The following is a 13,642-nucleotide window of genomic DNA, read 5'->3' on the forward strand; positions in this document are numbered from 1 at the left end:
GGGGTGGGGGGCTTTGCCGCAGCTGCCCTCTGAAGACGCTTGCTGGAGAGCCCAGTGGCTTCTCCATGGCCAGAGTGTGGGGCAGGCACACTGGCCTTGGGCACTAGTTGCAGGGAGGGCCATGCGCCCCATCTTCTGCTGGAAGACGGTCAGCCTGAGCCCATCCATCAGCTGGAGGGGCCAGCAATGGCAGGCAACCTGCTCCCCCCACACTGCCCCAGAGTGCTGTGACCACGGCTAATTGCCCTGAGCTGCCGAGGGGAGAGGTGGCATCTGGCCTCCAGAGCAGCGTCTGGCCAAGCCTAAGCAAGCCTGGCTGTGCTAGACTGCTGCTAGGGGAACCTCTGGGACGGGATGGGATCCTAATCTGGGTTTAGCCAATGGCCTGGTTGTCCGGGCTTGTCCTCTTGCTTCAGGGGCAGCCTCCTGTCTGGCACGGAAAGGGTCCTCATCTCCCACACCTGGGGAAGGAACTTACACCGCTCAGGTGGAGCCTGAGGACCTAAGAAGAGCCACTCGGAGCCCAGCCGGCTCCCCACAAGCAGGATACGCGTGAAGGAACAGCTCCCCTGCCCCCATCTCCCCCTGCACTGAGCCATCTGGACTAGTAGCCAAGTCACACCCGATGAATGCAGCTGCCCCACGCTTTACCCTCCCAGCCGCTCTGTGGGTTCACACGTGAGGCTTTGGGCTAGCAGAAGAGATTGTTCTCCCCCTTTGCACCTGGACTAGTGCTGTTGCTTCCCCCGCCTGCCACAGGAGTCTCGCGACTGGCCAGCATCAGCTTGCGTGATCCCGTCTGCATTGCTGTCGCGGGAGAAGCCCAGGGTTCGAGCGCGTCGGAGGCCAAAGCACACACTCAGGAGGCAGCCGGTGCTCCCCCCGCGAGTGTAGAGGGGGGGTGCTTTGCCGTGCCGGGAGAACTCCAGCAGAACGTTGTGGTCGTCCCGAGCAAGCTGAGGCTGGTGACACTGGCGGCTTTTATTCTTGGGACGTTCAAGGTGAGGCTCTTCCCCCCCATCACTGGGCAGGTGTGTGGGGCATGTCCCTTCCTCGTCCATACTTTTTCTTTGGACAAGGGCAGTATATGGTCAGATGTCTGGCTGAGCATTTCCTACCCGTCTTCTTGGGTCGCCCCATGTAGAGGTCGCTACAGTCAGCTAGCCTGGATGTTCCCTCCCGCCCCCAAAGGTGACGCAGAGGCTGCACACAGGTAGAGACCAGGACTGACCCGGCTTGGAGCTTCCCAGCTCTCACAGGTGGAAGAGGAGCGGGGGTGCCGGGACACGGCGGGAACCGCTGCTCTCTTTCAGCAGTGTCTCTGCACAGCAACGGGGTCAGGTCCTCCTTGTGACCTCTCCTGTTAGGGGTGGGAAAGACGCCCCGGGCTCCCTAGAGTGGCGCAGCTGTCAGGCTTTGGCCTGGGTTGCACACAGTGCTAGCCTTGTTAAATTGTGGCTTGTTGTGTCAGGCAAATCCATCTGTGCTGACAAGCCACGATTTGTTAACCCCAAACATCCCAGAAAGCAAAATAATGGATTGTTGATGGGTTGTGAACTCTGGGTTTGTTCATAGCTGGGGGTTCTGTGCAAACCTGGAACCATGAGTTGTTTTGCAGGGCAGCTGACGAGAGCAGTAAAAAACCCCCAAAAGAACAGAAAACCAGCTGTTCCGTACCTGTGCTAGACTGCCGCAAAAGCACCTGGGGTGCAGGGAGGGAGCTGGTGAAAGCAGAAGGCAAGCCAGGGATTGAGAAAACAAACCATAATTTGTTTGATAGTCTCCAGACAAACGCTGGGTAGGGCAAGAAGCCATGGGTTAAATAAACCTTGTATATGAGAACAAGCCATAGGTTAGCTTTAAGTCTAAGCCAGGCCAATGTTGACACTGCTGAGCTAGAAGGATCTCTGGTTTTCCTTGTGATAAGGCAGCTGCTTCTATTCCTTCTGAAAGCTTCTGCCACAAGACACTGTATTGTTTAATTTAAAGAATAAATAAGCTTGCGCCTAGTTAATCCGGATTTTGCCTACTGTGACAAAAGCCAAATCCCACCAGCTTTATCTGCGCTCTTATTCTGTGTAATTTATATTGCCGCTTTGCACCTTGGCATGCTTGAGCCTTGCTTTTCAGTCTCAGGATGGGACAGGGAGCTGGTCAGAGAAGGAAGCCTCACTCCCCTCAGTGGCGACACTGGCCAGCCCCACTCCCAGCCGCTTGCCCACATGCTGTCCAGCATAGGTTTGACCCACAGGGTCTCGAAGCATGTATTTTATGTGAGAAATCTGGAGTTCTCAGGGAAAGGGGATTCGGCACTTGGTACCACTTCCGGTGGGATTTCCCCGCTCTGTCCCTCTGGCATGGCGATGTATGCTCAGCCCTGACGATGTCCGTGCACCCGTGTGTCCTTGTTGCAGTCTGAGAAGGACAGCAAGATGGTGGTCTTCTTCTCCAGCTGTGAGCAGGTGGAATTTCACCACACCCTCTTCCAGAAGGTCTTGTGTGGGGAGCCAGAGGCCGACCGACTTCCCTCTCTTTCTCCCTTGCGGTTCGTACGCCTGCATGGAGAGATGCGGCAGGAGGTGAGCACCCCACCCTTTGCTCTGGGCCATTCTCCTTGCCTGGAATCTTTCCCCCAACCATTTATGCAGAGCAGGATCGTGGCCCAAATCCTCTGGATCCCTGGGATCCCTGGTGGTGTGGGGCTGGCTGCTCTGCTGTCCCCCGCCAGGCTGCAGGGCTCTGGACATTGGCTCCAGGGTACAACCTAGGGGAAAATCCCAGATCCCTCTCGGATGGCTCAGGAACCCGTTTGCCAGTCCAGGAAACGTCCCGCCTGGGCACAGCAGCCCTGCTTTATTTCTGAGCCATACAGCAAGTGGCACAGAGCCCCCTTTTCTGCATGGGAGGGTGATGAAGGCCGCCGCTCTCGGCTGTGCCTGCCATGGGGTGCCTGGGAACATGTGCTTCCATTGCCCTTGGATCCTGGCCCCTCCTGGGCCTGTGAGAGGCGAGAGACGGACGTGCCTCTCCCATCTCAGGCTGGACGGCTGCAACTCTGTCTGAAGTTGGCACCGGGCGGTGTCAGAGGAAGAGCATCCATGGAGCTCGATCACGCTTGCCACGTGGGCTGCTGGGCACGGCTGTGCTCGTCATCGCCAGCCCTCTTCGTGCGGCTTGTGTTGCCGGGGAGCGGACTTGGCCACACCACGCTCCAAACACCGGCGCATCCGTTAGGTGCCTCTGTTGTGTGGGGGTGCGCAGAGAGGGGCAAGCATCTCTTTGCAGCGATGTATGAGCAGGCTGTGGTGCTGACCCCCTTCCCCACCACGAGGCAGTCTAAGCAGGAAAGGCAGGCCCCCCCGCCTGCCCCCAAACCCTCGCACTCAAATCCGTCGTCCAAATGCGAAATCTGCTCCAATCGAGTGATTTTTAAGTCAGCCGGCATGTTGGTCTGGCCTAAATATTGGTGTCTTCCTGGCACTGCGGGCAGAAGAGAAACTGAGGGTTGTTAAATACATTTTCGTTACTAAGGTACAAGTTTTTTTCAAAGCACATTGCACCAGGTGGTGATTTAATCGGATCAGAGCAGGTGTGGAGGGGGGATTTAACCTTCTCGTTTTCCTTTAATCCTTGGCACCAGTGGGAGATCTCCCCGGCTCTCCCCCCCCCCCCCCCCCACCAAAACGCGCCCGGAAAAAAATTCTCTCTTCTTCCTTTCCCCGGGGGGAGGGGGGGGAACCCCCCCCCCCCCCCCCCCCCCCCCCAAGCAAATATGAGCTTCAGAAGAAAGATTTTCCTTGGACCGTAGCAGGAGGGGAAAGGGTTGGATCCCCCCCCCCACATGCCTGCTCTGATCCCATAAACTATCAGCCCCTCCCCTTTTCTGATCATACCCTTATACAGCCAGGCCAGCCAAAAAATCGAGTCCTTCAAAAACAACCGTGGTGATTAAAATCGCGCCCACAGAATAACTTCACTAAAGGTTTAATGCAAGGTGGACGGAACCCATGCCACTGAAATCAGTAGCCGCAAAAAATGGTAATTTGCCCCCCCCACTTTAATCTGTTTGCCTGCCCCCCCCCCCGGTTTAATCAATTTGTTATTTATGTTCTTCACATATAGCTGTTGAGAATCATATAAGCCAAAATTAGGTCTCCACTCCAAGGAGCTTGCATTCTAAATAATTAAAAACAAAACCAAGCAAACTTCTCGAATTTGCTCAGATTAAGTTTGCATAACCTTCTCCTTCTTGGTGCTTAGGAGTGGGCTAGTTCCACCCAGGTGAAAATCTTTGTTAACCTAACCTGCGAGTTGAATTTTCCTTGCAAGGTGTACTGACTCTTGTTTTGTTTTCCCTTGTCACCTTCTTTTAGGAGAGGACGACTGTCTTTCAGGATTTCTTGCAATCAGAGACTGGCGTTTTGCTGTGTACTGTAAGTTGTCAAGCACAAATTGGATGTAACCAAACATGACCAACACCTAATTGATCCTCCCACCTGGTGGGGAAGGACAGCGGATTCAGAGGAGAAGGTATTCAGGCAGGGTTGGTGGCTGTTGCATGTCCTGTTGATTCCTAACCACGGTGCAGTGTGGCTAGTCCTCATGGTGAATGCAGAGAATCAAGAAAGCTGGGCCTGAGGCAAAACTCAGCAGCCCATTTGATTCGAAAGGTCCTTCCTGTTGTAGTTTGCTCTTCAAGGGCAGATAGAAGGCGACTGTCCCTTGCTGGTGTTCGGTCAGCCCTCTAATACCGCTTTCCCCGTTTTGGCTGCCTGGTGCTTCAGCCTGCTGCATCACTACACAATTTGCTCACTAATCGCGGCAGCTGTTGGTCAGGGAGACAAAAGCACCTTGGTGATGGCTACCTACTGCAAATGTGTAAATTACAGCAATCAGGAATCATTAGAGCTGAAGGGCTCTTGGCCTCCTCTGGTTGCCACCATATTGTTTTGCTTGACAATTTCCATGTATTGGGGAAAAAACACACTCGCAGGTTTGCAGACCAGGAAAAAATTGGACATTCTTTCTCTCCTCCTCTCTGTCTGTCTGGCTGTCTCCCTTGCTGTTCCTTCAAAAAGCATCCAGATTGGCTTCCAATTTTAACAAAACAAACACCAATAAGACCACTATAAAATAATGTTTTTATGCTAAAACAATCAGGGTTAATTCAGCGGGGCTAATCTAACTTAAAAGCACCAACTTCCATAGATCAAGAGCCCAGTGCTTGTGAAAATAATCATTAAAAAGTATTTATTATAAGCTTAAAAAGCGAGGACTGATTGCACCTCTGCTAGGAAGAATTTCCAGAAATGGGGGGCTGGCGCCAAGGAGGTCCTCCCTTGAAGGCCGCCCGCTGACCTCATTTAGGGCAGGGGTGGCCACAAGTGGGGACTCCCCTGCATTTGGAGAGCCCGAGTTGGCGATGAACATGGGTGGTGCTCTCTTGGGAACCTGGGTTGCAAATTTGTTGTGTAATGTTATTTAGCATTTTGACCCCAGTCTCATGCTTGCAATCTAAAAGATACAACACAAGAGGAAAAGGGGGCTGGGAGGGAGGCAGGGAAAAAGACAAGCTCAGCTCTTGTTTTCCAAGATCTTACAGATTTACTCCTTGGCAAGGGAGGACAAAAGAAACTCGCTGTGTCTGTTCCTTTTCTGGCCAGGATGATCTCCCGTTTGCCGTGATGTTTCTCTTGGGAAGCAGTAGCCGCAGCCTCCCAGGGGCCTTTGCTGCTCACTCTCTTGTTAAGGACTTTAAATGCTAAAAGCAAGACTTTAATCGGGACCGGTGCCATCTTATAATTGGGACCGGTGCTGTCTTATATGCTGTACGTCATCTTATTCTGCCCACCCACCATAAATTAATTCTATTTGTGTAAAACATGACTTTTATCATGTATTTGATTTCAAATTACATTTGCAGTCACCTCCTGATCAAGCAATAAGCATACCACTTAGCTTACTCCAATTAACACTTTGCTGCCACAAACCACGGCAGACTCAGCGACCCAGCAGGCCAGGCCCAGGGGTCGCACTCCGCCCGCTACTTGGCCCACCCGTGGCTCGCCCGTGGCTTGTTGCTGGACCGACCAGTGGGATGTGCAGCTCTTAAACAGCTCAGCCATCGATAAAAGAGCTGCCTGAAGGTTGTGGATCAGAAATGGAAGTGGCCAGTGCAAGAACGGAGCGCCCTCCTCTCTCCTGCTCACCCCTGCTAGCTCACGGCATGTTGAACCCGGGGGCGGCCTGCCTGACGGCATCCAAGACGCACTGTCATCCAGAAACAGGGAGAAACTGTTTTCTTCTCTGTCCCCATTTTTGGCATCAGTCAAAGCCTCCTGCTTTGATGCACAGAAGAGGCACGGCTAATCCACCCTCTCTGAAGTGACCACTTCAGCCAGCATCGTGGTCTGGCTGCATCCATTCGCCCTCCTGGGCTGGGCTGGAAGAGAGTGTCCTTCAGCAGGGGACCTGATAATTGAAACACAAGTAGGGAAACAGACCTGTGGAGGAAAGCAGCCAGCCCTCGGGAATGTGTGGAGATTAATGGCAAGTAGGCTGTGTCTGTTTTGGCAGGAGGAGGTTTTGCATCCGGGGACAACACTTTTCTCAGGTATTTAGTCCAATTTTAAATTTCTACCATGGGCAGGGCGTAGGGAGCCACCAGAACTGCCTGTCTTCAAAGGAATCAAGGTGCCGCCTTCTGAGAAGAGAGTGAAAGGCCCGTGTGGGTTTGCAGCTTCCCTGAAGCTCAGTAAACCCTGCTTCTCTCGCAACCAGGATGGCCAACCTTGGTCTCTTTCCCTGCCCTTCTGCATGCCCTCTACTTCAGCACCAAAGTAGAGGTGGTCATGTCAGCAGCAGCGCCCAGGAGGCGATGTGGCCATAGCAGCACTGTCCTATATTTTTGGCCCAGGTAAGATAAATAAGATTCCCAAGAGCCAGGGTTGTCTGTCTGTTAGTCGGTCTGTCTTCCCTTCCCTTCCCTTCCTTTCTCCTTCACCAACGTTCTTGCACAGCCGTCCCGGGGAGATGTCCTTTTCAGAGTGAGTTCAGCGAGGGAAGATCATTTTGGAGGTCTGCTTGCTGGTTGACTCCATCATGCTAACGCGTCTTGCCAGTTTTCTGGCGGGCGCGGCCCAACGCTTTCGCCCTCTGACAGCTTTCCGCGCTTCCCCCCTTCCGCCTCCGATGGCGCAGTCCAATCTGTCACCCGGCTGACGGGGGTCTCTCCCCCGCTGACGGCTTTCCACACTCGGCTGTAATGACTCTTGGCAGGCCGGGAAGGCGCGAGAGCTCCTGCCTCCGCCTTGGCCCTCTCCAGCCCTGCCTCTCATTCTCTCCCCCTGTTTAGCCGAGGCATGTCGTGTGCTTCTTTTGGTAAATAAATGAGTCATTTTAATCCAACTGACAGGTTGGCACTTGAGCGCGTTGCCTTCCATCTGTACCTCGAGGCCTCACGTGGGCTGCCAGGCCACACCGCCAAGTGCCTTTCAAACACCACTTTACCACGGTTTATTTGCCCTGCATTTGCGAGAGGGGTGGAGAGAGGACCGGGCCTCCAGGCTCTGGGTCTGGGCAGGTCCCAGGTTTGCCTGTTCATCTCTCCTCCATCCCAGAACCCCTCAGGTGAAGTGCTGGAGTGTCATTCAGGCCCCTTCCGCCCTTGCGCAGGGGTCTTACGGATACCAGGCCTCAACAAGGGCAGCGGCACAGTATTCGTACCCAGCCGGGCCAATCAAGAGGCGTCATGCTGCCGGCCAATTGCAGGAGGCCGTGTTGCACGGCGGTCCTCTTCCCCACCTGAAGAAGCCCCACCTGCGCCAGGCCCCCGATGCCGCCCATGAAGCATGGTTGCTCCTGGAGCACCTGCTCAAGATGTAATGCGGCCTCGGGGTGCTGGAGCCGCATTGCTTCCGCTTGCTTTCGTTCGGTCGGCCCACAGGAGAGTTCTTGAGGCGGAGCCGTGTGGCAGCTTGGCTCGTTTGTCCCAAATACCACTCCGTGGTCGTTGCTTTCCAAAAGGCTGCTACGCTTGGGCTTCTGTTGTTTGTTAAGGGGGAGAGACTTTGCCTCTAGATTGAGCCTGAATGGCTATGCAATCACTGGGATTCCAGGTCTGAGCTTGGAGACCAGACTGCCCTTTGTAGCCGGCCTGGAAGGAAGCACCCGAGCACTCGGCAGGGCTGGGGAAACAACCTCGGAGCAGGAGAAGGGGGTGGGGAGGAGACGGGCGTGCTCTCGCCTAAGCTCAGTGGGCAAGAAAGGCTGCTGGGGAAGAAACTCGGGGGGGGGGGGAGGAAGGCAAGTGGAAGCCACCTTCCTCTCTGTTTAGCTTGACTGCAAGCCAACCCGGTGTAACTTATATGATCAGGTGGAAGAGGTGGAACTGTCTGCTAGGGACAAAACTGATAAAAACACAAATATTTTGCAACTTTTGCAAAACCCAGGGCTAGACAGACAGACAGACAGAACGATGGGGCTCAGCCAGGCGCTTCCTGGCAGGACTTCCGCGGGCCGGGAGCCCTTAGGCCCTAAAGACGTGCCTCAGGAGGGGAGCACCTGTGACTGGACCGCAGGGTGGCCCTCTGCTGAGCGAGGCTTGATGCAAATACCTTTGCCCACTCGATGGAGCAAGAGCTGTCCAGACGGCTCCTGTTACCGGCTCCAGCCTCCGTGTTGCTCTGCGTGTGTTACTGAAAAGCACACCCCTCTCTTTTATCTGAAATTCTGATTTAACCCCCTTCTCAGTGCTTCCCCCACCCGCCATGCGTGCGCCCTTCTTCTCCTCTTCCTGGAGCATCTGGGAAATCAGATGGTTGTGTTGGTACAGATATATTTGCCCCATTAATCAAAAAATCCAGTAATTTTTTTGTGGGAATGTCTTAATTTTTTGCCAAGACCCAGTTGCCTGTGTCAAAACGGAGGTGACTGAGCACAAGGTAGTGGTGTGTGTGTGTGTCTTTCTGTCTTTTTCACACTTGTATGCACACACACAGATTGTGAGTGTGATTGTGCTGGGAGGCAGCTGGCTTTAATTGCACCAGAAGAGTGGGAAACCTTGCTGGTGAAGGGATATATCTACTGATGATGTATTTGCATATTCATTACTGCGTTGCATGGTGTTCTGCCTTGATCGGCTTAAACTAATAACCTCTTTTGGCAGTGTATCTGCTCCATCAGGTGGACTGGGACTTGCACCGATCACTGCTGGGTGTAATAAATCCCCCAGTCTTACTCAGCGGCTCCTTGAAACTGAATCCAATATCTTGGCATAATGGCATCTCATAAGCTCAAGTCATCGGTCAAATCCAGCTTAAATCCCCCCTTTTTGGCACTATGAAAGGAAAGCAGAACCAGAGTGAAGATGGGTTAAATTGGACGAGATGGAGGTCCTTGGAGTTAGCATGCAAAAAAGCAAAAAGTCAGCATCCCGTTTCTTCCTGAGGCTGTTGCTTCCAGCATGTGGTGGTGTTTCTCAACAGAAGCAGAATTCTGAGTCACCAAATGCAGATTCTGCAGTTCGAGGAGTCTGCATCTGGGGGGTCAACAGAGAGGTGTGAACAAACGCTTACGTTTCCAGGGGGCACCAGTCCGTCTGCTGCTGAGATGCCGCCCTGTTTCTGATTCAGCAGGGGTCCTGTGTCTGGGTCTCCATCCGCACCTTGCCGGTGGATGGAGGTCCAGCTGGAAAGAGGGCCGCGCGCTTTGGTCTTGGACTCTCCACCATCCCTCCTCCATGGGGATGCGGTTGAAAAGGTCAACCCGGAGCGCCATGACTGCGAAAAGGGGAAATTCCATATTAGGTATTGTTAAGAAAGGAATCAAAAGTGAACCTGTCAGAATAATCACCCTCCCGTTGCGCTGATTAATGGCATGACCGCACCTGCATGCTCGTCGGCACACCTGAACGGGATGTTGCAGAGGTGGAGAAAGCACTGAAAAAGGGAGTGAAGATGGTGAGGCTGGGAAGGCCCTGCTTCAAATGCTCATCAAGCCCTGAAACACACTGGTTGCGCTTCAGAGAATCACGCCCCCTTGGCGTAACCAACCTTTGTTGGTGGTTGTGAGGATACAGTGGGTGGGGCGGACTCCGTGTTCCACGGGAGCTCCGTGGATGAGTGGCGGGACATCAGTGCAATGAATCAACAGCATGTGTACATTTCTGTGCATTGGTTCACTCTTTGCATGAATCTACATGGGATTCCGTATTTTGCAAAACGATAATCTGGCGTTTTTTTTAATCTTTCCCAATTTGAAGCCGTGTACCACATTGCCTGTGTGTGGACAACCTGGAAGAACTCCATCCAGGGGAGCCTTTGGTGCACCTCACCAACTTGAGAACTTAAAGCAAATGGGGGTGGGGGTGGGGGGGCAGGCTGGCTTTTAAAGAGGGCTAAAATGTGCAGTTCTTTTAGGGCCCCTAGTTGGAGGAACGGCTGCATCAAAACCCAATGCGATTATTTATTTATTTAAAACATTTCTATGCTGCCCCCATCGCAACAAAGCCTCGGGGCGGCTCACAACAAAAAATCTACAAAAATAATACACTAAAAATATTAAAACCCGGTGCATCTCGATAACCCCCTTCCCCAACTGCTGCACTCCAGAGTTTGCGGGTACAGTTTCCTGCATCCCAATCCCTTGGCTGTGCCTGCTGGGGCTGATGGAAGCTGAAGTCCGAAACGCTTGAAGGGGACCGGCTTAGAGAAGCCAGTAATAAATGAAACGAATGCTTGTGGTCCATCAGCAGAGAGCCTCCCGTAAAGATACCTTTCTCTTCTTGCCTTTAGGATGTTGCTGCTCGTGGATTAGACCTGCCGCAAGTTACCTGGATCATACAGGTAAGCAATACCTAGCAGGGTGAAGGAAGTTGTAGGCCAACGTATCTACTCGGGGGGCGGGGGGGGGGCTCCCCAGTGGGGCTTCCTCAAACTTACTGTGCAGGATGGTTTAAAAGGGAGGTGCCAGGGACCCTCCTGAGCACGCTGTATGTGCTGTGTCCCCAAAGCCACCTGGGTGTGGGGACCGTGGAGCAGGACCTGTTCTTTTATCCAGTGCTGCATGGCTTAGTCTCCTCCAGAGAGAGCCCTGTGCTCCACGTGCGTGCATGCATAGACATCTTGGAACCTGGTCACTTAGAAACATAGACACAGAGCAAGCCAGAAGGGGCCTCCCAGGCCATCTGGTCTGACCTCCGGCACCAGCCGGCTCCGCTCACGACATGCCCACCAACTTGAAGGAGTGGTTTTTCCTGTATAAACCTCCTGCCCACTGAGATCTGGGCATGAGGTCCTTCTGAAAGAGCTGTCCCTAAACCAAGTGAGAGGGATGGCGAATAGAAGAAGGGCCCTCTTGGTGGCTGCCCCCCATCTTTGGCGTGGGCCCCCTAGAGAGGTCTGCCAGGCACCGTCACTGCTTTCATTTAGGTGCCCTGTCCTGTTTCTTAGGCATTTTGGAATCTGATTTTAATAACTGGCTGTTTTAAAATTTTGTGCACTACCAGCAGTTGGGTTTTTTAAATTGTTACTAGAAATTATAATGTTTTGTCTTATATTTTATTGTTATATACCACTTATGGAGCCCTATCGGATTATTCAGTGGTCTATACATTTAAAAATAAATAAATGTATATATACAGATGCATCTTTCCAAGGGGTCGTGCTGGATAGCTCTGTGAAAGTGTCGACCCGGTGAATGGCTGCCATGAAAAAGGCGAATTCCATATTGGGCAGTCTCTGGAACGAAATGGAAGCGAAAACCAGCCAGTACCGCACAGCCCTTGTCCAAACGTACAATGCAGTTGTGCGTGGAAAATGGCGTGCATTTCTGTGCCTAAAAAGACATATTGTAGAGTTGGGCCGAGTGCAGGAGAGGGCTACGGAAATGGTTCGGGGCCGGAGCTACGACACCGGAGTCTATTTAGCTCAGGAAACGAGTGGGTGAGGGCTGGTCGGCTGGAGGAGCGTGGAGTGCACCTGGTGCGAAGACGCTGGGCAGGTGGCAGTTTTCTCAGCTTGAACCTGCCACATCCTGCACTGTTGAACAGCACATGATTTGGGACAGGCAGGAGGAAAGGATTCCCATTGAGAAACTGTGCCCTTTGCTGCCGCAAGAGGTCATAGGGGCTGGTTCACTGGTTTCTGGGGAGCACAAGTGGGTGAGAAATGCCGCACCCGGGCCTAACCGGGGGCTTCCCCTTGGGAATTGGATGGGCCACTGGCCAGGCGGCTGGCTTGACCTCGTGTGGCTCTCCGCTCTCGCATCCTGGCTGCCCCTCCACACACACACACACACACACACACACACACACACACACACACACACAGCCAGTCACAGTGACGGGCATTCGCTAGTCCATCAATAAGAGAGCCATGCGCTTGCGGTCCCGCACCGAGTGCCAAAAAATGTTCACACAGCCCCTTCTTGCGCAGGCTTGGACTGGGACCCCCTGGAAGAGGGCGGACTGTGTCAGAGGTCCTCCAAGGTCCCAGGGAGGTTTCGGCTTGTCCAGAAGGCCGAGCTGCGGCTGCCAGGAGGGCTTGTCCGGAGAAGCTGCACAAGCCCGAGCAGAGACCTGCAGGGAGCAATTAGATTGCTCTCAGCATCTCGCCTGACCCTGGAGCCAGCAGAGGCCTTGCCAGAGGGCGCGGGCGCAAGTGCTCGACGTGGGGCTTTCGTTAGAGGCGTCTGTGTCTCCAGCGAGGAAATTAAGCAGGATCGTTGCAGAGAGCTCTCCATACACTTGATTCACAGGTGCCAAATCCCTTTCAGCTCAAGAGGTGGATTTCTCCTTGTGCTCGGGAGGCTGCATTCCGACGGGAGGCAGGACCGAAAGCAAAACAAAATGCTCTCCAGCCCCACATGAGTTAGCCTGAAATTGTGGCTATTGCGAACCCCCAGGAGAGGCAATCCAACCTCTGGGAACAGCACCCAATGAATCGTGGCTGGGGGAGCCCCAGAGGGATGGCTTGGATGCCCCAGGGGGCACCCCCCCACAGCCCTGAGGTTCTGCAATCCACCTTCATGTGTCCTGGATTAAGAACAAGTTGATCCTGGGCAGTTCTTCAGCACATTCCCACATGCAAGAGCTGCTCTGCCACCAAAGGCCCATGCAGCAAAGCCCTGCAGGCGGTCCCTGATCCTTGATGGATTCTCCTGTAGGAGACTCATGTCACTCGCGCTTGGCACCCTTTCAAGGGTGCCTCTACGAAAAGGTAGCGCTTGGTGGCCACGGGCACCAGGTGAACAGAGAAGCGCGTCACGTCTGGCTTCGGTTTCCTTGGCGGGAGCTGTGGGAGTTCTTTGTGGGATGCTCTCCTAAGGTGCGGTGTGGGGAATCCCTGCATGTAGAAAGTTAGCACATGGTGCCTGGCAGGCCTGGCCTTCCAAAACCTTGGGGCTTTGCGCGCTTGCTTTGCTTTGGTAGAAGGAACATCCAGTGCTATGATGTGACGAGTGATGAAGCCCAGAAACAGTGAAATCCTACGATCTGAGGGCCACACAGAAAAGCTTTCGGCCTGAGCTGCCAGCAAGCCCTCCTGAACTGGAATTCAGGATATGTTCGGCCCCCTCTGCTGGTTTTTGCTGTGCACCCCCCCATCTCCAGGGTTTTGCTCTTAGCTGTATTTCATCTGATGAC

At 53.6% G+C, this 13,642-nt stretch overlaps 1 protein-coding gene across 6 annotated transcripts in view; it reads left to right on the forward strand.

Annotated features, from left to right (window-relative positions):
* DDX31 (DEAD-box helicase 31) overlaps positions 1–13,642 on the forward strand; it is a 57,159-nt gene that overhangs the window by 11,392 nt on the left and 32,125 nt on the right. For all 6 annotated transcript variants that reach the window (XR_006415655.1, XR_006415656.1, XM_044439982.1 and 3 more), the window contains exons 13-16: positions 760–1,001; positions 2,415–2,579; positions 4,374–4,433; positions 10,794–10,844. Coding sequence is in view for 4 of the 6 variants with exons in the window: in XM_044439982.1 (XP_044295917.1) it covers positions 760–1,001; positions 2,415–2,579; positions 4,374–4,433; positions 10,794–10,844 (518 nt within the window). In the remaining 2 variants the exon portion in view is untranslated. The remainder of the gene's footprint in view (positions 1–759; positions 1,002–2,414; positions 2,580–4,373; positions 4,434–10,793; positions 10,845–13,642) is intronic.

This window comes from Varanus komodoensis, unplaced genomic scaffold, assembly GCF_004798865.1.
Source record: "Varanus komodoensis strain SLA01 unplaced genomic scaffold, ASM479886v1 scaffold36, whole genome shotgun sequence".
In the NCBI taxonomy this organism is placed as follows: Eukaryota; Metazoa; Chordata; class Lepidosauria; order Squamata; family Varanidae; genus Varanus; species Varanus komodoensis.